At 35.3% G+C, this 25,339-nt stretch overlaps 2 protein-coding genes and 1 non-coding gene across 3 annotated transcripts; 1 reads left to right on the forward strand and 2 right to left on the reverse strand.

Annotated features, from left to right (window-relative positions):
• Positions 1–2,547: 2,547 nt before the first annotated feature.
• On the forward strand, positions 2,548–7,855 carry LOC18589826 (RNA-binding (RRM/RBD/RNP motifs) family protein). Its single transcript, XM_007014972.3, has 8 exons — positions 2,548–2,736; positions 3,785–4,268; positions 4,982–5,055; positions 5,129–5,259; positions 5,978–6,074; positions 6,436–6,594; positions 7,170–7,270; positions 7,356–7,855. The coding sequence occupies exons 1-8, from the start codon at positions 2,602–2,604 to the stop codon at positions 7,444–7,446; spliced, it is 1,272 nt and encodes a 423-aa protein (XP_007015034.3). The 5' UTR covers positions 2,548–2,601; the 3' UTR covers positions 7,447–7,855.
• A 296-nt stretch (positions 7,856–8,151) lies between these two features.
• Positions 8,152–17,429, reverse strand: LOC18589827 (origin of replication complex subunit 1B-like). The gene is made up of 16 exons (XM_018127738.2): positions 16,433–17,429; positions 16,197–16,332; positions 15,140–15,292; positions 14,902–15,039; positions 14,665–14,816; positions 14,487–14,586; positions 14,234–14,356; positions 13,974–14,135; positions 13,811–13,868; positions 13,523–13,701; positions 13,264–13,375; positions 11,446–11,516; positions 10,257–10,352; positions 9,763–9,839; positions 9,045–9,128; positions 8,152–8,386 (listed from the first exon to the last, which is right to left on the reverse strand). Exons 1-16 carry the CDS (start codon positions 17,329–17,331, stop codon positions 8,323–8,325), a joined length of 2,604 nt encoding a protein of 867 aa, XP_017983227.2. The 5' UTR covers positions 17,332–17,429; the 3' UTR covers positions 8,152–8,322.
• Positions 15,155–15,232, reverse strand: LOC148760969 (small nucleolar RNA snoR28). The gene has a single exon (XR_016028699.1). It is a non-coding gene; the product is annotated as a small nucleolar RNA snoR28 (small nucleolar RNA).
• Positions 17,430–25,339: the final 7,910 nt, after the last annotated feature.

A 25,339-nucleotide genomic window follows, 5' to 3' on the forward strand; every position in this document is an offset into this window, starting at 1 on the left:
GCGATTTCTGAAAAATATTTAATTAAAATGAAATGGCCTCACAATTTTCTCTATAAATATTCATTTATTCATTGAATTCATTCAGTGGAAGTCCAATAGGTTTCTCATTATTTTCCCACTTTTTTTTCTTTTTTCAAACCATGTCGTGTCACATGTTCAAGCCATACCATGTCACACACTCTAAACCCTGTCGTGTCACAGATCTCCATGACGTGTCATAAACTTTGAGCACTAGCGTGTCACAGATTTCCTCCATGGCATGTCACAAACTTTGAACGCTACCATGCCACAAATTCCCTCCATGGTGTGTCACAAACTCCAAACACTGCCGTGTCAGAGATTCCCTCCATGGCATGTCACAAACTTTGAACCCTGCCATGTTAAAGATTCCTTCCATGAGATGTCACAAACTCCGAACGCTGGCGTGTCAGAAATTCCCTCCATGGCGTGTAGGGATGTCAACGGGTACCCTATTATAGGGTACTCGCGAGTATCCGACCCGATTATACCGGGTTAGGATACCCAATAAACATATTCGAAACGGGTTCGGGTAGTGATTTTACTACCCGAATCGGATTCAGGTAGGGTTCAGGTATCACACTTTGGATACCCGTTACTCAAACCCGTTTACAATAGTTGAATAAAATTGCTGCATCAGGACTCGAACCCAGGCCATGCAGGAAAGCACTCACCGTCTCCACCATCTGGACAAGCAGTTTCCTTTGTTGTATATTGACAAAATAATATATTTAAAATATAGTTAGTTAAATAACTAATGTAATGATATGAATAAATATAAATAAAAAATTATTAGATTATTAATTATGTTTAAATAATATGAATATCATATCATATCACAAAGGAATATAATTATATTTTTATTTTTATTAATTTAATTAGTAGTTAATTTTATGAAATAAGTAAAGAAATATTATTGTATATGTATACGAGTTCGAGTAATTGGATACCCATGAAAAAAATTTTAATAATTTTTTAATCTAATCGGGTTTTTAAATGGGTTAGGGTAATTACAGGGTAATGAAAATGTAATAGGGTTAGGGTTACGATAGTAATTTTTAAAATTATTCGGGTAATTAATATGGTTAGGGTAGTTGATTTTTTTATAGGGTTAGGGTTCGGGTATCTCAAAATTATAAGGTACCCGACTCGTTGACATCCCTAATAGCGTGTCACAAACTCTGAACGCTGGCGTGTCACAGATTCTCTCCATGGCATGTCACAAACTCTAAACACTAACGTGTCACAGATTCCCTTCATGGCATGTCACAAACTCTAACCCTGTCGTGTCACAGATTCCCTCCACGGCGTGTCAAACTCTAAACGCTAACGTGTCACAGATTCCCTCCATGTCGTGTCACAAACTCCGAACGCTGTCGTGTCACAAATTCCCTCCATGGCATGTCACAAACTCTGAACCCTGTCGTGTCACAGATTCCCTTCATGGCTTGTCACAAACTCTAAACCCTGTCGTGTCACATATTCCCACCATGTCGTGTCACACATTCCCAACATGTTGTTTCATAAACTCTAAACCTTGCTTTGCCACAGCCGTATCACATATGGCCTGCTGTAGTACGACCATTTTGTGCTTTGGATTCACATCTTTCTCCTTTCGATTCACCACCGTATTAGGGATTTCTGGTTTCACATCATTCTCCAAGCTTTCGATTCATCACAACCGGTTCCTCGTTCGGTTTAATATCACTCTTTTCCTATTATCTGAATGTCGTGTTTGAAATCTCTGAAAAACCATCTCATGTAACATTATTTTGTTTTACACAAGCTTCGCGAAAAAAAAATAAATGTTTTGCACAAAATTAGATATTTGCAAATTCTTTGCATATTTATTTTTCCATTTTTCGCCTGTTTGAGAGTGAGCGTCAACGAAGATGGCTCATTAACGGCATTTTTGTCCCAAAATCTATTCTCGTGGCTAAAAATAGTTAAAATTATTTGGAGGCTTATTTCCAAAAACACGTTATTTTTAATGGCTAAAAAATTTTTTTCCTAAAATATTTAACCATAATGTATATGTAAGTATGTTTGTGTATATATAATTAAAAATTATTTTATACATTGACCATAAATGTTTTATATTTCATAAATATATTTAAAAAATTATCACATGTTTATTAAATTATAATTAAAGAGTAAATAAATTAAAATATTGCTTAAACCCGTTTATAAAATTCAAAAATTTTGAGACCAATAATAATCCATATAGAATACACATTAATTGTAAAAATTTGGAAAGAAATAAAACTTATCTTACGAACTCTACGAGTGAGTTAGAAAATTGACACGCTGCTCATGAAGATATTATTGAACATTTATAACCATTAACCATTTAAGCCTATTCGCAAAGTCTGAAAATTCGAGGAATAATAATCCAAAAACTTTAAGTACAGAAAGGCCTCGAAGGCCATTTTAACTTGAACGCTGGGAAAGAGAAGCAACAGCAAGAGCAAGGCCCAGCCCGTGATTCGCCTATGGACCCTTCAACCCAGAGGCTTTGTTAAAAGGAAAGGGGAGATTGTGTGGAATTTGGCAAAGCAGAAAGCAGCAGATAGACCATCAGCAATGGCGACCATAGCAGCATCACAACACCACCACCATCCAACATCGCTAGAGGAAGTCCGTACGCTTTGGATAGGAGACCTCCAATTTTGGGTCGATGAGTCCTATCTCAACTCTTGCTTTGCTCACACTGGCGAGGTTCCCATACTTTCCCCTCTCTCTCTCCTTTATATACTCAAAATTTATGTATCTATCTATAATATTTCTAGGCTTTCTTATTTTGGGTATTGGAATAAATTTTGGTTGTTACTTAATTTGATGACTATAATTTGTTGTGGGAGTTTTTCTAGGCTGTCTTTATATGTAAAACATACGAAAATGCTGATGCTGGTAAGGTATTTTTTAGATGTAAAAGGATTTCAAGTTTCGTTGTGTTCTTAGAATTATCTGTTCACATTTTGTTTAATAATAAAATTATAAATTGAAATAGTATCCTATCAATAATTGAGTTTTTTTTTGGCCAAATATCAACAATTGAGTGGATATGAACTTTATCAAATTATTATTAAATCACTTATGAGTTCAAGAAACAAAAAATCACCTGTATATACCTCAAAAATTATATTTAATTAATAGCACATGGCTTAGAAGCATGTGCTAATTTTTTTTTTTTAAACATCTGCAAAGCAATGTGACATGAATTAAATAACGACTGTAGTCTGTGAAAGCAATCTGGCTGCTACTGCAAAACATAGGAGGGATAACTGAGGTTTCTGAAACCTATGTGTTAATCAACCCAACTGCCTTTTGCCGCAAGTAATTTCAATGTGCACGAAGAGCCAGGTTACAAATCTGACTAATGCTCAGCTGATAAGAGCAGAGAGCTAAGAGAAGAGCTTCACTAGATTGTCAAATTATCAGGCTAGTTGAATTAATATCGATTATAGGATGCTAGCAATAATCTGTCTTGGCTTCTACCATTTGTTTTATCCTATTCAGTTGTTCAAACCTCGCCTGTTATGCATACCCATTGTTGGTTCAAGCAATTATCAAACTTGTGATAACTCTGGGAATTGCATTGGTTGCAACATTCATAATAATTCAGTAAATTTAGAATTCAGGTATTATCAAATTCATCAGATGCTAATGTTCAATGATGTATTTGTTTCCTTTACCTTATCTCAAAGCTTGTAGCTTTCTAGTGGATGTTGCCTTCAAAATGAACAATTACTTCTGATCTCTGCAGCTAGTCTCAATAAAAATTATACGTAACAAGATCACTGGCCAGCCTGAGGGATATGGATTTGTGGAGTTTGTTTCTCATGCGGCAGCAGAAAGGATACTGCAGACTTACAATGGGACACCAATGCCTGGAACAGATCAAATGTTCAGGTTAAATTGGGCTTCTTTTGGCATTGGAGAAAGACGTACTGATCCTGGGCCTGAGCATTCTATTTTTGTTGGGGATTTGGCACCTGATGTCACAGATTATCTATTGCAAGAAACCTTTCGAGCTCACTATCCATCTGTTAGAGGTGCCAAGGTTGTGACTGATCCAAATACTGGACGCTCAAAGGGATATGGATTTGTTAAATTTTCTGATGAGATTGAGAGAAATCGTGCTATGACCGAGATGAATGGTGTCTATTGCTCAACTAGAGCTATGCGTATTAGCGCAGCAACACCTAAGAAGCCCACTGGTTTTCAGCAGCAGTATGCTGTGGCAAAAGGTTGTATTCCTTTCATTAACTTTTACCAAAAGAAAACCATAGCCAGATTCATTTATTCATTTTCTTGCCTCTGAAATCATATCACTGTTCTGTTTGGTCCATGGCCCTTGTGTGGCTGCCCTCAATTTGATTGTGCTATCCATTATTACCAAGGTGCATGTGAAAAAGAGGCATCACTTGATAATTTTAAATTGATTTGTAGCTACTCATATCAATTCTCAAATCTACCCCAATGTCTGTAATGCAGTTCGCTCTTTTTTCTTTTGCTTAATAGTGATTTGATGAAGCAGTAAAGCAATGAAATTAATGTTATTTCATACACTTTGAAGATCACATTGCTGATATGTTGCTTTGAGGATATTTTCTCACAAGAATGTGTTTCTATTCATAACTTAAATGTTGCACTTGTTTAAAATTCTTGCTCTGCATGCAACTTTTTTGCTAATTCCATGTCAATTGAGGTTTATTTATTTATGTTCACATTGTTTGTTTGTTTAGTTGAGATGTGGACATGATGTATATCAACGTTTATACTTGTTCGCAGTTGGTGGTCTAAGGACTTGACTAACTGTACCTATATCTATATTTATGTTGCTCTTTGGTACCGTGGCCATACTTGATATTAGCTTCATGTATGTATGAAGACTTAGTGACTTAAATGCATATGAAGGAAAGAAATTCTAAAATGCACTTACCCATGGATATGTCTGCAGCTGTATATCCAGCTCCAGCATACACAACTCCTGTGCAGGTGCTTCCACCAGATAATGATAGTACTAACACCACGGTTAGTGAGGCATAGGCAAGTTGTTTCAGGAATTATCTCCTATCGCTTAGACTAACTATCCTATCCTTTGCAGATTTTTATTGGCAACTTGGATCCAAATGTCACAGAAGAGGAACTGAAGCAATTATTCTCACCATTAGGAGATATTGTATATGTCAAGATTCCTGCAGCCAAAGGATGTGGTTTTGTACAGTTCGCAACCAGGTAACATCAAGTTCATTATATGTCAAGATTCCCTTAGTTTTTGTTTTTAAATGTCAAGTTTGTTAGTTTTTTAGAGTCTAAAGTAGTTTCATATTTATGGGGCTTAATTGTAATATTTTATAAATCTAGGCTTCTATTTGGGTTTTTACATTTATATTAGGTTTGTTTTAAATGTCATGTTTGTTGGTTTTTTTAGATTTTAAGTATTTTCTTTAAAGTCCTGCGTAGAATAGGAGTTCTACTTCTTTTAGGATTAGGGTTGGTAGTAGCCTATTGTTGCTATTGTGATTGTGTGATGCCATCAACCTTAGGTGACTCCCAAGGAACACTAGGTGTGATGCTTAGATTTTCTTTATTCTTGGTTGTGTGATGCAATCGAGGAACCCTAGGTGGGAAGCTTATGTTATCTTTTCTTTATTCCCCTACACTGTCATGGGGCAAGGGGGGAGTGTTTATTAAATCATTTATGAGCTAGAATTTATTTCATGAGTAAATTCTCTTTAATTTATTATCTAGATGACCTGTTACGGTTTGCTTTCCCCTTAGACAAGAGTTGTATAAAGATTAATGGTGGAGGGTGATGAAAAATTCAGCTGTAAAAATAATCAAGTAGGGCTGCCTCTTGTCTTGTGTATTTTAGTTAAGAGTTTTGGTTCCCTTTCCTTTATCTGATCTGATGCCTAATAACTTCTGTGACTTCTCTATTTTTATTCTGCAGGACATCTGCTGAAGAAGCTATACAGAGGATGCAGGGACAAATGATTGGTCAACAACTTGTTCGCATTTCTTGGGGTAGGAGCCCAACAGCAAAGCAGGTGATATTTTGTATATCAAATTCACTCTTTGATTCAGTTATCTGCCAAAATATTTTTAGCATTATGTCCCATAGCATTGATTTTAGTTATATTTTGTTTCATTTGAACTCCCCTCCACCCCCCTCCCCAAAGAGGAAAAAGGAAAAAGAAAGAAACCTGTTATTTCATGTCAAAAATAGTAGGAAATGTACAGTGAACGAATTTACAATAGTAGAAGATCATTATTGTCATATATGTTTATGTGAACTGCTATTTCACTATATAAGGTTGGTAGGCTTAGATGAATATCGTGTCTATGGTCAATCTTCTATTAGCTATGAATGCTACTTTGCTTGACAATATTTGGCATTACTTATTTTAGGACCTACCTGGTAGTTGGGGTACACAAGCAGATCCAAGTCAGTGGAGCGCATACTATGGTTATGGACAAAGCTATGATGCTTATGCTTATGGGGCTACCCAGGATCCCTCACTGTATGCATATGGTGCATATGCTGGCTATGCACAATATCCTCAACAGGCAAGAGGTTTTGCCATATTAGCATTGGCATTGCATCTAACAATTCCTGCTGTTAGTGTTTTCTCACAAGAAGTTATATTTGTACAGATATTTAGAATAACTTTGCAGTGTAAGCTACATACACTTGCAGTCATTATTTTCTAAATCTGACCATGTTGGATTGTTGGTAATTACATTAAGAATGAATAATGCAGAACAGGGGAACCACTTCACGACATCAACCATTTGTGCCACTGCTTGTGCACTTTCCAAGCTTTATTGATGTTATAGTTGTCATTTATAGTGTGTTTTTATAGAATCAACCCAACTTTCCCCATACTTACTGCTTATGTCACTGTCTTTGCAAAAGCCCACATATGTAATGTAGCCACTGAGAAGTTTTGAAGTACATAATATGACTTGCAGTTAATGATCTGAATGCCCTTAAGAACATGAAGAACCCTTTTTAGCTAGCTGCATGATGTTTAAAATATCAAGTGATTTGCTATTCTGAATGCCAGTAGGGAAGCTACAGTAAATGAAATGAAACCCCAATCTGCTTAAAATTAACTATGTGACTGATGCTTGATTTGCAGGTTGAAGGTTCTCAAGATATGGCAGCTATGGCAGGTGCTTTCCCAGCTCTAGAGCAAAGGGATGAGTCATATGATCCACTGGCTACACCTGATGTTGATAAGTAAAGCTTCTAACCTCCGGTTCTGTTAATTGTGGGTTAATTGTTAGTTCGATAATTAATTCAAGTCTTTGGTTGATGTTGCTAGGTTAAATACCACCTACCTCTCTGTCCATGGAAGTGCCATATTAGGCCGTCCTTTATGGCTGAGAACCTTCTCCACATCGCCACAAGCTTGAGCCTATACTTACCTGTCTTTTATTAATGGTGATCATCACACTTCTATGTGGTTACGTGGAAAATCATCATTCTCGCATTTAGTTGCAAGAATCTCCCGGCAGGAGATGAGAGAAAATGACAAGGATTTCTAAAGCCTGATGCTTTCTGCTCACATTTGGCACAATTGTAATGCCCTGGAGTTGCCCTTAGGATGAACATTAACGCATAATTGATTGTATCTTCGTTTATTTGTTCAACATTTTTCCGCCATGTTGGTCCCTGTATGTTTTCTTGTTACATGGATAGGAGAGAGTAGAGGATCTTATCGACCCAAGCTGGTTGGAGAGCTTCAAAGTTTTTGGGTGTTCATATAACGAAATATTGTAACATGCGAGTACAAATGGATACCAGGCAATTTAATCGGAGAAATGTTTCTGAAAATACCATACAAAATCTTATCTTCTGCTTGAGCCGAAAAAGGGCTTATCCGATAGTAAGGAGTTATAAAACTTCTGGTTTCTAGGAATCTCTAGCCTAAAGCCACAGCAATAGTTCTGTCATTCCAGCGAAAGGAATAGTAAAATCCTACAATTGTAAGAACCAGATAGAGCCAATGGCATAAGATATTATCTTCTGAGTTCTCAAGTCTATTTTCTTACTGTAGTAAAAAAAAAAAAATCACAAACACCAACTGTTCATCTCAGTATTTTTCATACTGAAAAGTAGGTATGCCTCAAATGGAACAATTTCCTCTTCCAAATACCATATAGCTAAAACATTGCAATGACAGCATGAATGTGATTGAAATACAAGGGAAAAGTGGGGATCTTAAAATGGGAACGAAGGCAAACTGTAGCTATAAATTTAGAATTTAATGTAATTGCAGGCTTCTTGAATCATAGATACTTGGCCAACCATGGCAGATCCTTGGTGTCTTTCAGGGCGAAAGCCACATCATCACTGTCACAGAGCAAAATGAATGGGGTTAGATAACAAGGCTGCCCAAACATTTTCCATATTTTGTTGTTATCTGATTATGCAATGTCGGCATACTTTGATAGACAAGCCCAATTATACATTAAAACGATTGTGGAAGCAGGAAGATATTACATCAAAATACAAGGATAACAAAAGATGGAAACCAATTAAGCCACAAGCTACATGCTAAGATGACCAAGGATCCTAGGCAATTCAGTTTAAATAATTAGTCCACGAGATTTTAGCTGAAGGACAGCTGTATGTCTGAAATGCCTGGAACCCTCTTTCGAACTCAAATAACAGAAAAAAATTAAAGAACAGTATTATTGGCACTGAAATAGAGAGCTCTTAGGTCAAGAACTAGAAAGGCCAATGAATTTGGTCAAAGTAGATCTTTCCTATTGTAAGAACAACCATGTCGAATATCTAAAAGTTAATTACTAGTTATCAGATAAACAGTCCCCTCAGTGGTGCCCATGGCTTACTGCTCAAGTAAATTATAGCCCACCATCAAATAATGCTGTGTTGCATGTTCAAATTGTAGAAAGGCATCCACGCAATACAAAGGAATTTTCTACGTTATTTGTTATCAGGAGCATGCCATAATTGCTTCTGGCCGAAAGCTTGCTAGAGAACTAACCTGGGAAAATTGAGCTGCAGCTTCTGCAACCTGTGCCTATCTCCTGGTTCACACAGGATAATTCTGCATTCTCCAAGCTTGCAGCTGCCATAAAGGAAAAGGGATAATAAAAAGAAAATCCAATTACATATATAACCTTTTTGCACACCCATTAAGCCACGATAGCCATCCATTATCTGCATTGCATAAACTCCAGCTGGCTTGATTTAATACCTTAAGGAACATGCAAGTTCACAGAACAATTGATACATGCGTTCATCCAAATTCATCAACAAACTGGCTTGTTTTTTTTTTTTGGGGTACAAAGTTGCCTGTATTATTACTTAATTGGTACAGGAGAAACAAAAATAAGGTAATGAAAGCAAAGCAGAATAACTTTTTCTTAGTGTTTTTTGAAATATTAGGGCTTAAAACAGGCTCCTATTGGCTTTAGATTGAATAAAATAGGTTCTTTGCCAAAGCCAAACGCAGTGCAGCTAACTGTAAAATCCAATGGTAACATCAACCTTCCTAAACAGAACTTTCAGACCCCATGGCTTAAAACAGGATTTGCACCATCAATGCATAAAATTTCCTCAAGGATGCCACAAATAAATATAAAAGAACAAATTATTGTCAGGCGAGTCCCCAAAATAACATGTAAAAATACCATTTTAGCGTACAAAATGGTGAGCCATGTTCTCTTTATTGAGTTAACAAGACAGTAGAAGATGCTTACCCAACTTTCAAAATTGTGTCCCAACCAGGAAATGCTTCTCCATTGCTTGTGCAGAGACATGAAATAGTCATTGCCAACTGCAACATGGAATCTTTTAGAAAATGTGCACAAACAGAAGTTAACATCCAATCAACTAAATATAGTACCTACTAATTTCGATAGGGCATCAAAAGAAAACACCAACACAGAGAAACCCGGCTAACTTCATTTCTTGTAGAGATGTGTTTTGCAATTCGGGATTCAGTTATGTACTATATCTAGTCTCACCTGGAGTAGGGTTTTTACTTACCACTAACGTTTTGAGAGAAAATACCATTAATGTGAAAACTGATAAGACTAGAGTTTTTAAATCTTTGAGAAGGACAATGCAAAGTTGACGTCAGATATGCTGGAGGGGTGAAAATAATAGTACTCACTGTACTTGAGGAATGACACCTTAAGATTCTAGCATCCAAAGTAAAAGATCACAGAAGAAATAGGGTTTAGGTGTCGACCTTTTCAAAGGTAGTTTCCCCCATTCCTGTTTTATAGAGCTCATAAACCATTGCCGTTAAGAAAATTTTACTCAGTTTAGAACAACTTTTCATTACCTGCAAAAGAATATGCATTAAGTTATTTCGTAATGATATAAAAAGACTGATGCAAGTGTAAGTCCTTTTCTCATGGCTAACATATCTCAATTAAAGAAAAATATAAAATAATATAATATTATATATATTTTCTGGACTCAGTGAAGTTCCAAATATACACCAACCTTAAAGAGGAAGGTCAGTTAAGAATCGAAGAGATAGAGTTCAAAATGAAACTAGAGCAACTGTCTTAGAAAGTGGGTAAGCCTTTCTCTGTCTGTAATTAAATCTTCTGTTAAAAGATCAGCTGCCTGAGTGAAAGTAGGAATGCCAGTTCTTGGTAGGCTTCTATAATGCCAGCTTCAGGTTTTAGATGAGGAAAGCAATCCCATCAGTGTGGTCAGTCCAGTCAAGTTCTTGACTTTGGTCAAACCTAGCCTGTAGAACTTATAAGCTCTAAATAGTATTCAAAAAAGAAAATGTGGCAGAAAAGGCCACACAACCGGCATCAAAAGTTCCTCCAAAATATAAGGTTCTAAGATAATTTTGGTAGGCTCATTTCATCATCTGATGCATGCATTCCCTCCAAATAGTCCAAAAATCTACTGGAAACTTAATTCCGCGTTATTTAAGTTTCCAGAGGTCCAAAGGGTATAAATCTGCAAAAACTTTCTAGAAATTTCACACTGCTATAAATTCAAACCTTATTCAAATGATTATGCTGATTTCCTTTTCTCCTTGAATAAATTTAATTTTACTAAGGTGCAATGGCAAGAAGATAATTTAAGAAATCTATACTAATGAAATGTTCAAATATAACCTCACCATAACATCACAACAGAGCAACTAGCCTTCCATGACAACATATATTATTTGCTGTTCTTTAAAATGCTATTTAAGGAATGATTTGTCCGTCCACATCTGTTCTTATGTACAAAGACTTCTAAGGATGCAGTTAGAAGATAAACATCACAATCACAGTGATACTAACACACGATGCACTTGAAAACAATGAAAACCGTTGCTAATCATCTTCCTTGGAAGTGGACAAGTAAGAAACAGAAAGACAACCAAAAATTGTAATTTGCGGATATATAATTGATCTTCAACTTACTTGTACATGAGGCGCCTGGAACATTTCCTGAATGGCTGCATCAACCTCGGCCATGGTAACAATATCTTTCCCTGGGGAATGGTAAAACATATATTTATTTAGTAATCTGAACAACTGCTGAGAATTGTGTGAATGTTACTGATGAACTGACATGCAAAATAAGGGTAACAGTAGTTATTCATCTAAAACAAACATTGTGCACCAGAGTATGCTATCAAAAAGCAGAAGAATCAATAGAAACATCTGGCAGTAAAAGCACTATGATGCCAATGGTGAATGGAATTTCCATAAAATGTTTATATATGGTTCCGTAAACCTAGCAAGCTAAGCTATATCTTTTCATAAATATTAGAACCTAAACACATTGTGATTGAAACTGTGCTAATAAATCATTTAAAAACCAAGATGAACATCAAGGTCTCAACTTTCACTAGCACAGTAGCTCTATCATATGATGCCCATTTGTATAATCTAGTGATAAAGAACACATTCATCACTCTAAATTTTCTGGTGGGACCAAAAAAATTATGCCCATAATCTACCTTCTAATTAATAGAAAGGAAAATCATGCAGTTTAATTCTGAAAGTGTTTGATTTATTATCATTAGAATCCAAACCAAACTTTATTTAAAAAAATATTTAAGTAGTTGAACAAAACAAATATAGAATAAACTCAAGCTTTCATAACCTTTACAATGTAACATTTGTAGGAAAACAATACAGAACTGTTAGGAAAGTGCACAATAATAAATCATAAAAGTAGACTGAACTTTAATCTTATTTTACATATCTGCTTATGATTAAACTAGACCAGGGGTAAGCATATAGACTTTCAATAGAATAGTAAGTTGAAAATACGATAGGCACACCCTGTTTGAAAGGAATACAAACAAAATTATTTATGCAGTTCTTAGAGGATATAAGTTTTAAGTTCCTGTTATATGCAAATTAATACATACTCTTAATGATTTGCATTTTCCCCCTTCTAAGGAATGAAGAAAAAGTTAAACAAATACAAGCACAGACTAAACCCTTTATCCAAGCAATAGGACAATCAATTTTTTTATATGTCTTGCTCCATTGTCTTCGCTCCAGAGACCAAGGTCCTTACATGATAGCCCCAAGTAAATGAACCAATGTAATAAACAAAAACAATTATATCTATCCCCTTGACTTAATTTACCAGGCCCAAACATTGACTTAATTTGATGCCTAAATAGTCAAATAAAAAAGGGCAACATGCTATAATAATGCGTCTTAACTTTCTAAAACTTGGATTTTGCCAGTAACATTAAAAGAGATAAGAAGAAGAACAGCCTATGGAAGAAAAGGCTTGCAAAGGCTTTAGAAATCATACTTCTCCCCTTCCTTATCACATGATGGTGCAGATGTGTTTAAGCTATGATTTGTCATGTTAGATTGATGACAATTAGCATCTACCACCGTATTATCAGCTGATGCCTAGACAAGGGAAGGTCATCTAATACAATGGTAAGATACCAAACATTCTCCATAGAGTGAATGACAGTTCGACTGACCTCCACAATTTACATATATCATGGATTAAAAATATATGTTTATGCATTAGCAAACACACATATTGACATTTAAAAAGTCAAGTACCATTTCATCTGTGCCTCCTATGTGTAAATTGCAGCATTTTTTTTTCTTTTGAAAGGCACAAATTACTGCACTTGAGGCATCAAGTGTAGTAACACGCCACAAATGGTACTTGTCTGTAGGCATGTGTAAAATGTATCCAACACCTCAGCAATGGCCTTAAATTACAGTTCTAATAATTCTATAAAGCTTATTTACCTGTAGAAGAATTCACAGTTGAAATTTGTTTCTTGATACGATAATCTGCTATATCTGCTGCACGCCTGCATATCTCTAGAGCACGGCGTGCATCCCCTGAAATAGCTGCTACCTGAAATACACATATGACATACTCGAAGATAAGGTAGAGAGTAGTAGTCTTTTCAAAAAGTAAGCATATCTTTGGCATCAATTTTAGTAGATGAAAATAAAGAATGAAACCTTAATTTCATGGAAAAACAATAGCAAGTGGACTAACCTTTCTTGAAGCAAATTCTACTGCTTGCTTTTCAAATGCATCAATTCCTTTCAAACGACTTGATATGATTTCCTGAAGCTGCTGATAATTATAGGGGCCAAAGCAGAGCCTCTGAATACCCATTCGGCTTGAAATGCGAGGAAGCAACTTCTCTGGAAGATCCATTGTATTTGCAATTCCTGAATTCAAAGATACAAAATTCATATCAATCTATTATTCTTACCATAACCATTGTCAAGTACCACAGTGCACAGCTTTTCAAAATTCCTTATCAAGAAATAAGCATACCTATCACAATTAACTTGGAATGTGGCTTAGTAGGCCAGTCAAGAATGTTGTATAGTACCTGTCATTTAGAGAAAGGCATGGTTTTAAAACCTGCAACTTCTTTCAATCAAAATGAATAAACAACAAAACACCATTGGTTTGCATTATCAAACAAACAAGTTACCGACTGGTTTCTGGTTACAAGAAGATCAAGTTCATCAATGAGTAGAATACAAGGTCGGTCATCCTCCTTGCCAATTTTCTTTCCATCTGAAAAACGTTCATTCAGTAACTGCAGAGCCTTTTTCCAACTAACCCTATGTCCAGTTAATGCTTCATATATAACCTATAAGAATATAGCATATAAATATCAAAAGACAACCAGAGATACAGTTATATAAAGGTGAACTAAATCAACTTTGCAGTTAGGATATTCTGTATTACTCTATAAATATTCTCTGGTGATGCCAACTTTAGACCATTAACCTCTACAAAACAGTAAGGTCTTATGCTTCCTGCATCAACTTCAGACTTGAGGTTTCTCATTACTGCCAATACACTCATTGTCTGCAATTGCATGTGAAATAAAAAGACCAAATGAGTAAGTCTCCTTTTCAAATCAGCCTCAACAACAGATAATATCAGCATATTTGAAATAAGAAGAAAAAATTGTGTTGAGCAAAGCAACAGAACTTACTTTGCCCGTTCCGGGAACACCATGAATATAAAGGCAACGTCCAAGACATCGATCATCGCAGATGGCACCTTTTACAAATGCCATTATCTCCTCCATTTCCCTGCACCATAGCAATTTTGCATTCAATGTCTCCAAAGAAAAGCTAAAATAGACAAGAAAGCTATCAAGTCTCACATACTTATTCCTACAAGGTAATGACTTTGGCAATGTTGCCAATAAAAGTGTTGCTTTTGCCCTTTCCAGCACAGTCTGCTTGTGGCACCTCACATGTTCTGGGATTTTTTTGGTGCCTATTTTTTGAAGTCCAAAGAAATGGCCCTTCCGAGAGTTCTGTATCAATCAAATAGCTGCCTAAGTATCTTGCAACTACCAAGGACAAAATTAAGAATGTGCAATAAACAGAGATTATCCATACTGCAGCCAGATGAGCCGTGGACAGTCTGGCTTGTGCATTCCTTGTGCTTTCCTCTTCATATTCCATATCTTCATCTGTTCCAGAGTCAGGTTCCTTGGAAGAATTCCAGTCTTCATCACTGTCAGCATGTTCATCATCCTACAAGTAACAAAAGAAAAAAAATTAATTTCAACACAAAATGAGCTCTATTTTAGTAAAGTAAACCACTTGAATGGAATTCAGTTTTCTGACTGCTTACTGCTTCATCATTATCAATCTCAGCTATACGCTTGAAACTGTGCCAGTGAATATCATATTCATATTCACATAGAAAAACGTCATCCCCCTCATCATTGGCCTTGGCATATTCTTTGGGGCTCATAACATTACAATGCCTGATGATAGATTCCATCTGCAGTGCCAATAGTTGGAAACCTTAATTCAGTAAACTCCTTCAGAAGCTTAAGGCGTTAGGATTCATTCAGTTTCAGTTAGCTGGAAATTAATTATCCTAGAAAGAAGAGGAAGAGAATACAACCCCTTTGAATCAATTACTATGAAGATACCTGCTATAATACATCTCTTCAACACTTTGTTTTTACGTTTCCCTAAATTTGATGGCAGGCTCTTTCTTATTTTAACCAACTGTGCTCAATTTTTAAATCCTTAGATTTATCTCCTAAGACCATCTACTTGATGGATCTACCTTTTGACTAGATGACCACAGTAAGTTCTTACGGCTGCTATCTTATCAATTGAGGCAATTGGTGTGAGAGATATATCTAGCAGCTGGGTTGAATGATATGTCTCTAGCTTAATGGGAGACTCAAGTGAGCTAAGCCCTATTCTCAACTTGACTAAACTGGAAAGAACGGGGAAAACCCTATAAAACATAAGTAGAGAATTTCAGGCTTGATTTTGCAAGTATGATCCTTATCCAATATCTATTTTTACTAAAGTGACTGGTAAGATTGTACAACATTACTATAGGCTGTAGAGGATGACCCTTTTATTGTGGATATTAACATACATGCCCCTTATCTGCTTGGGAATAGCAGCATCTAAAACTTATCAGTAACAAATATAAGAAGCACATATATCGTATGAAAACATAAATGCAACTATTAAATTGTATTCAAGTAAGGAGCTTCTTCAAGAATAGAGAAGGATGATCATTTCTCTTATCATATAATCAACCAGGAAAAGAAAATTCCCTAAAGACATCTCACCGTCCACATATTCTCACATACACAGTTATAGATGATCATTGCTCCTCTAATAACAAATTTATAATCCAAACAGATATTATCCATCACCTCAATGTCAGCACAATCATTTGTCCGATAAAGCTCCCTCCTCAAATTATGGGGTTGCCTTCCACATGCAGTCTCTTCTGGTATCATATACCAACGCCCCCGGAACCAAAAGCTACCATCTACTTCTTTCCACAAACTGCACAACTCCAACAAACAAATTCATCTTATTTTTGTCCACATACATGATTAATCATCAATAGACAAAATGCAATCCGTTTATAAAAATTTAACCAAACCTCTCTATACGGGCAGCCCACAAATCACTAGCAAGCAGCTTTTCCCTTAGAGTTCTAACCCGCTTCTTCCCCTCTGGAGGCTCAGGAAACTCAACATATTTCCCCAGTTTTTGAGCCTGGCAAAACCCACAAACCCAATCCCCTTCAGGAACCTCTTTCAAAGGCGGCTTCAAGCATTTCAAGTGAAATCCACCTAGACAATCATCACACTCAATCATCACACTCCTCCCTGCCCTGAAGCACACTCTACACTCCTCCATTTCAGGAACCTCATCATCCGAGCTCGCGTCCTCTCTCCTCTTCACATACACATCATCTCCCACATCAAACTCACCCTCATCATACGCCACTTTCTTATAATAAACCCTCTTCTTTTCCTTCTTCTTCGAACTCCTTGTAGCCATAGCTCTTGGTATAACAGTTTTATCTTCCCCTCTTTTCCTCTTCTTAGTCTCCAAGACCTCCGGTGTCACTGAAGAAAATGTAACCTCAGCCTCAACCATTCCTTCACCCAGAATACCCAACTTTGCGGTTTTCCTATTCTCACCATTTCTCTTTCTTTTTGGAATTTTCGGAGTTTTTGGAGTCTTCACCCTCTCCTCATGACTCTGCCCCTTTCGACTTTGCCCCGAAATTTTCCCAATTTCTTCCACAGCATTTCGAGGCGTCTTTGGATCTGATTTTTCATATTCTATGGAATCCTCTATGGGTGTTGAACTGAAATGTAGCGAAGTTCGGCGCAAGGATCGGCGAGGAGGAGCCTGGGGAGGGATTAAGGACTGAGGGGTTTGAGGGGAGAGAGAAATGGAAAGAGGAGAGGACTGTACTTTGAGATTATTGAGGGATTGTTTGGGTTTTCTGGGGGATTGAAGCTGTTTCTTTGGAGTTTCAGTTGCCATGGTTACTTTCACGGACGGACGGACGGACGGTGAATATGGAAGGATTTTGGCTAGGTTTTTGCAGAGAATAGATGGCCAAAGGAGGAGGCTTTAGAGAGAGAGAGAATTGGCGGGAAATGTTGTCTCAGTTTTCTACGCCTTATGAACATCGAAACGGTGCGCATCGCTGCTCGGTTTTGGAGAATATTAGGAATGTCAACGGTAGGATACCCTATAATTTTGAGGTACTGAATCTTAATTTTATAAAAAATTAATGATCATAACTTTATTAACTATCTGAATAACTTCAAAATTATTACCCTAACTTTAATTTTATTATATTTTTACTACCCTATAATTACCTTAACTCATTTAAAAATCTAATTAAATTAAAAAATTATTAAAATATTTTTTATGGATAATCTAATAATTTTTTTATTTATATACATTAATGTCATCACATTAATAATTCAACTAACTATATTTTTAATATTTTTGTCAACATTTAACAAAAGAAACTATTGATCAAGATGGTATAGACTTTGGTTATCTTTCTTCCTTACCTAATTTCGAATTAAATCCCTACCTGAACCCATTTATTGGGTACCTTAATCTGGTTTAACCGGATCAGGTACTCGAGAGTACCCTATAATAGGGTACCCGTTGACATCCCAAGAGATTATCGGTCGATTATTTTGAGCCTTTTGTGCATGTAAAGGAATTTTTTTTCTTGGTTTTTTAGACACCATTTGTTCTACACAAATAAGCTTTTAGAAAATAATATTTTTATATAGAAGGGAAAAGATCTATAGGACTTATTATATCATTCTAGGTTATAATATGTCTAAACTATATGCAAATAAATAAGAATCAATACCATTCGGAGCATAATTGAAAATATGTTACCCCAAGTCTTGGTTATCTATATGTGTGGCCATTCAATCGACACACTGATTGACTTCACCATGTACGTGAGAAATTGTAGTATCCCAATCCTGTTGAAGCAACTCTTGAATCCCTCTCAGTAACTAAGTGTTTGGATCCAACACTGAAAACTGGGTAGAAATATTTTGCAAAGTTAGCAAAGAATCAGTTTTCACTAAAATTGTCCTAAAACCCCTATTCCAACACAGTTTCAAGCCTTGATAAATGCCACATAACTCAGTTGTTAAAGTAAAAGCAATAACAGTATTTTGACAAAAACCCACAATCTAATTTCCATACTTATCCCTAATCACACCACCTGAGGCAACCAAGCCAAGTTGTCCCTTTGCACTACCATCAACATTTAGTTTAACATACCCATTCTTAAGCTTCTCCCTTGCTATTACAACTTCCTACTTCAATCTATGAGTATCTCTACCCAATATGTCCCATGCCTCCATGGACATACCCACGTTAGAGGGAGTGGTGTCCTTAAAACTTTTTATTTTTTATATTATTTATCAAAGGTTTAGGGTAGTTACTATTTTAATGAACCCATTATTATTTTTTCACTTTTATTATGAGTGGGAGCAAAGACTCCAAGTAAAAGTAATTTATCAAAAATTAATTTATATATTAATATTTAAATACGACAAGGAAAGATAAAAAAAATTTCATTCTATAATTTAAGATTTTATTAAAAAAGTCAAAACCTAAATTATTCTTCTTGTCTAAATATTCAAGTCCTTCCCCTTCTCAATCTTTGGTTGTGTTTTTCATTCTTTCAAAACAACTCATCTAAGCTTCATTTGTAAGTAATTTTTAATCCAAATTAAGTTTTAAATACTTCATGTCTAAATATTATTTGTTTAATTTGATAATTTGAGTTCATAATTATAATCTACTTAATAGAAAATAGTATTGCATGTCAAATAATATTTTAAAATTATGAGTCTTTCTTTTTTGATTTATTTTGTAGACATATTATTTGATTATTTGACTTTTGTATTTAACTTTGTGTGGTTTGTGAATGCTTATATTTAATTTTAATCAATGAATAGAAAATTGTCATATTGTTAGTTACTGAACTTGATAATTTGCTATTTAAGATCATATTTTATTTAATTTTATGCTAATGAGTAGTAATTTTTAACAAGTTTTATAATTTTAAATAAATAAGTCATTCAAAAGATATTTTAAAAGAAAAGAAATTATCTCACAAGACTCAATATCGAGCAACAACAACAAAATTCTATTAATGATGGTACTCAATAATATTCTTCTAAGCAAAGTCTTATTAAATTTGATCTAAGTACTCTCCCTGTAACTCTTGGATTGAGGAAAAACTTTTTGAGAGTCATCTTAATGATACCACTCAAAAAAATTTTTGGGTCTGCCTTTGCATGCCTCCTTTGCTTTTGTCCAAACTAGTTGTTTTGCATTGAAAGGCCAAATAAAAGAATTATCAAATAAATTCTTATTTCTCCAAAACACATGTATAAAAATAATAACCCATGGGATACCTTCCACAAGATCTTTGCATGTCAAATTCTTTAGCACCCATGGCTTTAAAATCTTCATGGAAAAAATCATTACCATGCATATTTGAACGTAATTGAAGCCAAAGAAGTTTTGATTTACCACAATCTCGCAATGTCATGCACCAAAGTCTCAGCTAGTGCATTGCAACAAGAACATACAGTAGTCAATCGCACACGCCTCTTTAGAAGCCACTCCAATGTAGGCAAATCCTTGTGCAAGATGCGCCAAATAAGAACTCTAACCTTACTAGAACTTATCAGCTTCCACATAGACTTCCAATGGCTTACTTTAGAAAATGAACCCACCATTTGTACTTCATAGGCTGATTTAACAGTTAAAACACCATCACTTGTCTATTTCCAAAACCCCATGTCCATAGCTGTACTACTTGGATCAATCAAAATCGCCATTATACTCAAAATGACATGTGGTAAACATGAACTAAGTTGCTGAATGTCCCAATTTCCATACTCTTCATAACAGCTTGCCGCAAGTAAATTAACTTCTGTTTCAGATAAATCCCTTGTTGCAAAAAAGATTAAAGGTTCATAATATAGCCATTCATCAAGCCAAAATTTTGTAGTATGTCCATTGTTCACATTCACACCTGCACTTTTTGAAAGCACATCTCTCCTTTTCAAAATACTCCTCCAAACATGTGAATCAGATGATTTTACTGTCATAAAATCTTGATATCTAAGATACTTTTTCCTCAACAAATCCACCCATAAGCAATTTTTATTTGTCCATATTTGCCATCCTAACTTAGCCAAAAAAGCCAAGTTCAATTTTCTAGTGTCTCAGATTTACAACCCTCCCTCATCTTTAGATGCACAAATATGCTTCCGATTTAAAGCATGGATCTTCGGTGAACCTTCAACATGGCCCCAAATGAAGCTTCTATTTAAGCAATCAATCTCCTTGATGACATGTTTAGGGAGAAATGTCGTTTGCATCAAGTATGTTGCCATTGTGCTCGTCACTGACTTTACTAAAGAGACCCATCCGACCATGGATAAATATTTATTACTCTAGTTCTCCATTCTCAACTTGACTTTGTTAATCAATTCTGAGTATATGGCACGACTAATCCTTCCATGTATCATAGGAGCTCCAAGATATTTCCTGAAGTCTTTAGTCAACAGTATCTTCGCAATGCTACTTAGACTTTTCAATACTATAGGAGATAAATTTGATGAGACAAGCATCCTTGATTTAGCAAGGTTGACCTTATGACCCGAAGCCAAACAAAATCTATCAATAATCTTCATCATGACTTGTACTTGCTCTTTAGACGCTACTCCAAATAACATTAAGTCACCAGCAAAACAAACATGAGATAAAAAAAGATTAGAGTTTTTCAAATATAATAGTCTCCAATTACCCAATTGTACTTCATTAACAATTAATTGAGACAATTTCTCTAAGCAAAGGACAAATAAGTACGGAGATAGTGGATTGCCCTATCTAATACCTCTAGAAAGAGAAAAACTATCAATGTAGCTTTCATTCCAATTAATAGAAAAAGTAGTAGTTTGAAACATAAACTTGATCAAATAAATCCATGTACTCGGAATGCCAATCTCCTCCAATACTTCTTGCAAGAAACTCCATTTTACACAATCGAATCCTTTTTTCAAATCAATTTTGATAACAATAGCCTCCTCATTTCTCTTCATAGTCCTTATGGTATGGATCGCTTCTTGGACAATAATAGCATTATCTAAAGCCTGTTTACTGGGTACGAAGCTGCATTGAATATTCCCAATCAAGTCATGTAAATAATGATGTAACTGGTCCATTAAAACCTTGCTAATCAATTTCAAAGGTATAGAGCACAAGCTAATTAGGTGAAATTGTGATACCCTCTCAAGTGCTTCAATCTTTGGTATCAGGGTAATCAATGTACGATTTAACTCAACTGGAAATTGGCCCGAATTGAAATCACCTTGTAAAAATTTTACCATGTCAGGGCCAACATCCATCCAATGCCTTTGAAAGAAACCAGTTAGAAACCCATCACAGCTTGAACTTTTATTAGGATCCATACTAAATAAAGCATCTTTAACTTCTTGGTGTTCAATTGGGTTAGACATTGTAATAATTGCATCGGCATTGAGTCTCCAATGAAAAATTTTAGGTAATGATTCCGTAATACCACCATCCGCATATAGATCTTATTAAAAATGAATAACCATCCCCTCAAATTCAACCTGATTGTTACACCAGGAACCATCATCTCTTTTTAGTGCCAAAATTCTCTTTCTTCTTTGTCTTCTTTTAACTATAGCATGATAAAATTTGGAATTGTAGTCTCCATGCTATAACCAATCTGTTTTCACCTTCTGCCTCCACAATAAATATTCTTGATACAATATTAAATTGAATTCCTCCACTAAGGAAATTTCCAAATTTTCCAAGTAGTCATTCTACCCCTTGTTTAGTTGCTTTTGGATTCCTCAAAGCCTCGCCAATATTCTTCACTTGCACTTACAAATATACCTAAAAGAATCAAACTACCACTTATCTAAAGCTTTAGCTAAATCACGTAAGGTGGCAGTAGTATTAGTTCCTTCTAGGTTCCAATTATTTCTTATGAAATATGAAAATTTTGGATGTGACATCCAATCAGTCTCAAACATGGGCAGACCCACGTTGGAGGGAGTTGTGTCACATGGCACCACTCACTTCTTAAAATATTTTAGTTTTTATACTATTTATCTAGAGTTTAAGGTTGTTAATATATTAATGAGCCCATTTTTTTTATTTTATAGGGAGTAGGGTCAAAGGCTCCAAGTAAAAGTGATTTATCAAAAAGTAATTTATGTATTAATATTTAAATACTACAATGAAAGACAAAAAAATTTCTTCCATAATTTAAGATTTTATTAAAAACTTAAAACCTAAATTACCCCCCCTATTTAAAAATTCAAGTCTTTCCCCTTTTCAGTCCTTGGCTGTGTTTTTCACTCCCTCAAACAACTCATCTAGACTTCAATTGTAAGTAATTTTCAACCCAAATTAAGTTTTTAAATAATTCATGTCTAAATATTTTTGATTAATTTGATAATTTGGGTTCAAATTATAATCTAACTAATAAAAAATAATATTGCATGTCAAATAATATCTTGAAATTATAATTTTTTTTTATTTTGTAGATATATTATTTGATTATTTGATTTTTGTATTTAACTTTATATGGTTTGTGGATGCTTATATTTAGTTTTGATCAATAAATAGAAAATTGTCATATTGTCAGTTACTGAACTTGATAATTTGCTATGTAAGATAATATTTTATTTAATTCTAATATTTTAATTTATGCTAATGAGTAGTAATTTTTAATAAGTTTTATAATTTTAGATAAATAAGCGAGGGAAAGATATTTTAAAAGAAAAGCAATTGTCTCACAAGACTCAGATTCGGGGCAATAACAATAAAATTCTACTAATGATGGTACTCACCAATATTCTTCTAAGTAAAGTTATGTTGAATTTGATTTAAGTGCTCTCTTAGCAGATCCTAGATCAAGGAAAAAAATTTCTAAGCATCATCCTAATGACACCATTTAGAAAAATTCCTAGGTTCGCCTCTGGTCTCAAAATAGAAACTATGAAAGGTATGCCTATTTGGGCTTAGTTGATGACAACGAACTAATATAGGATGATGATATGAAAATGTACAAGGTAAGTTGAGTACTTCAGCATTAGGAAATTCATCAAAGAAGGCTACATTTACTATTGCTCTATCTAATCTTTCCCGTATGTAAGCTAAACCATCACATTTACACCAAGTAAATTTCAAACTAGAAGCACCCAAATCAAATAAGTTACAATGACTATTATAGTTATTAAACTGATTACAATGAGACAAATTCACACCCCTACGACCTTTCTTTTCATCTGATGATATTACTTGGTTAAAATCTCCCATTACTAACTATGGTAAATTGTGTTAAGTACTAGCCCAATTGAGAGATTGCCAAAATCTTTTCCTTTCCTCCATCTCTAGGCCTCCATAAGAAGCCGTTAACAACCATTGCTTATTTTGAAAATTAATCATAGTATGAATTAGTTGAGAAGATAAAGCAAGCACCTCTATTTCCATAATAGCTTAATTCCATAGAAGCCAAATTTCTCTGAAGAAACCATAGGCTTTTACCTGAAAAAATTTGGGAAACCAATAAGATGACAAATCGTGTTCACTTTTAAGCCAAATATTCTTGGTTTTAAAATAATCATCAAATGCAAATTGTAAATCCTTATCAAATTCTTGACAATGTAATACATCTTCGACCGCATGTCACGAACTATGCTCTTTCACCTAAGTATGCGATACTCCGTGCAACGCTTGAGTGGATGCTTCCACGCCAACTAGCCAATACTCGGTTATATCTAATTAAACATCAATAATAGTAACAAATCAGACTAAGACTATGCACATCAAAATCATAGGGCATATCGAATGCCATATATGCAACAATTAAGCCACAAAAAGGAAAAATGCTTTATTAATATAAAAATAAGTACAAAAGGACCAAGACACGCCATTGTTGGGCCGTAGGGGTAGCCATAGATGATTCGCTACAAACATACCTTTATCAGTGAAGTAGCCCAACAATCTGTCGACTGCTCACCCCCTATAAAGAGTTTATGAGATTTTACATGTATTCTATCAATAGCCATTACAACACTTGAGATGAGGGCATTCTTTTCCTAAAGGGTTTTTCCCCTTAAAGACTTAACAAGTATTTTTAGAGATGTCACCACAAGCCATTACAATGTTTGAAAGAAGGACATTTCCCTTACAAGTACAAAAGACTCAATCCCTTAAACAACTCTACCCTATCATAGTCTGATACAAAGTTGACTCATGACATCCTCCCCCACTCAATTTGTTGATGTCCTTGTTGATTGGTTGGCTTGAAATTCTTTAATCTTATAGTGAAAAGTGTGAAGATCAGCTTCCTTCTCCCAAGTGATCTTATCTGGTCCCAAACCTTTTCATTTCACCAGGTACTCCTATGTCAGTCTTCGATTGATTGTCGTCGTCCTCCCTACTAAAATTTCCTCCACTTAGCTTTATGATGGTGACTTGGTGCTAATGGCGGTTCTTGTGGCTTGACTTTTACTTGCATTTGTTGGATTTGAATGGAACGACCTCAAATTGTTGGCGTGAAACACAAGGTGTGCCTTCATCCACTTAGGTGGATTAATCTTGTAAGAAGTCTTCCCTACCTTGGTTACAATTGGTACTAGACCTTCATACTTCTGTACTGGTCTTCGATCTCTCTTCTTTAGGAATCGAAGTTGTTCGAGTACCAACTTCACCAACACTAAGTTTCCCACTTAAAAGTGTTGCTCCCTTCAACCTCTATTTGCCCACTTCTTCATGCGGTTGGAGGCTTTCTCTAAATAGGCTTTCTCTATTTCAATGTTTTGTCTCCACTCCTTACCCAAGTTGAATGCCCATGGACTTTTCTTGTTGTACGATTCCACTGAGGTATAGGGAAATCTAAGTTGTTGTCTAGTGACTACCTCGAAAGGGGTTTTATTGGTGGTTG

Source organism: Theobroma cacao, chromosome 9 (genome assembly GCF_053813885.1).
Source record: "Theobroma cacao isolate CCN51 chromosome 9, ASM5381388v1, whole genome shotgun sequence".
NCBI lineage: Eukaryota > Viridiplantae > Streptophyta > Magnoliopsida > Malvales > Malvaceae > Theobroma > Theobroma cacao.

Excerpts from the sequence above, each read along its gene's own strand:
- LOC18589826 (XM_007014972.3), top strand. The coding sequence starts at position 2,602 with ATGGCGACCATAGCAGCATCACAACACCACCACCATCCAACATCGCTA. Across the intron at positions 5,056-5,128 it reads ATGATAGTACTAACACCACG|ATTTTTATTGGCAACTTGGA; the intron begins GTTAGTGAGGCA and ends TATCCTTTGCAG. Across the intron at positions 7,271-7,355 it reads GCTACACCTGATGTTGATAA|GTTAAATACCACCTACCTCT; the intron begins GTAAAGCTTCTA and ends TGATGTTGCTAG.
- LOC18589827 (XM_018127738.2), bottom strand. The coding sequence starts at position 17,331 with ATGGCAACTGAAACTCCAAAGAAACAGCTTCAATCCCCCAGAAAACCC. Across the intron at positions 13,702-13,810 it reads TTCCAAGTTAATTGTGATAG|GAATTGCAAATACAATGGAT; the intron begins GTATGCTTATTT and ends CTTTGAATTCAG. Across the intron at positions 9,840-10,256 it reads GGGAAACTACCTTTGAAAAG|TTGGCAATGACTATTTCATG; the intron begins GTCGACACCTAA and ends TCCATGTTGCAG.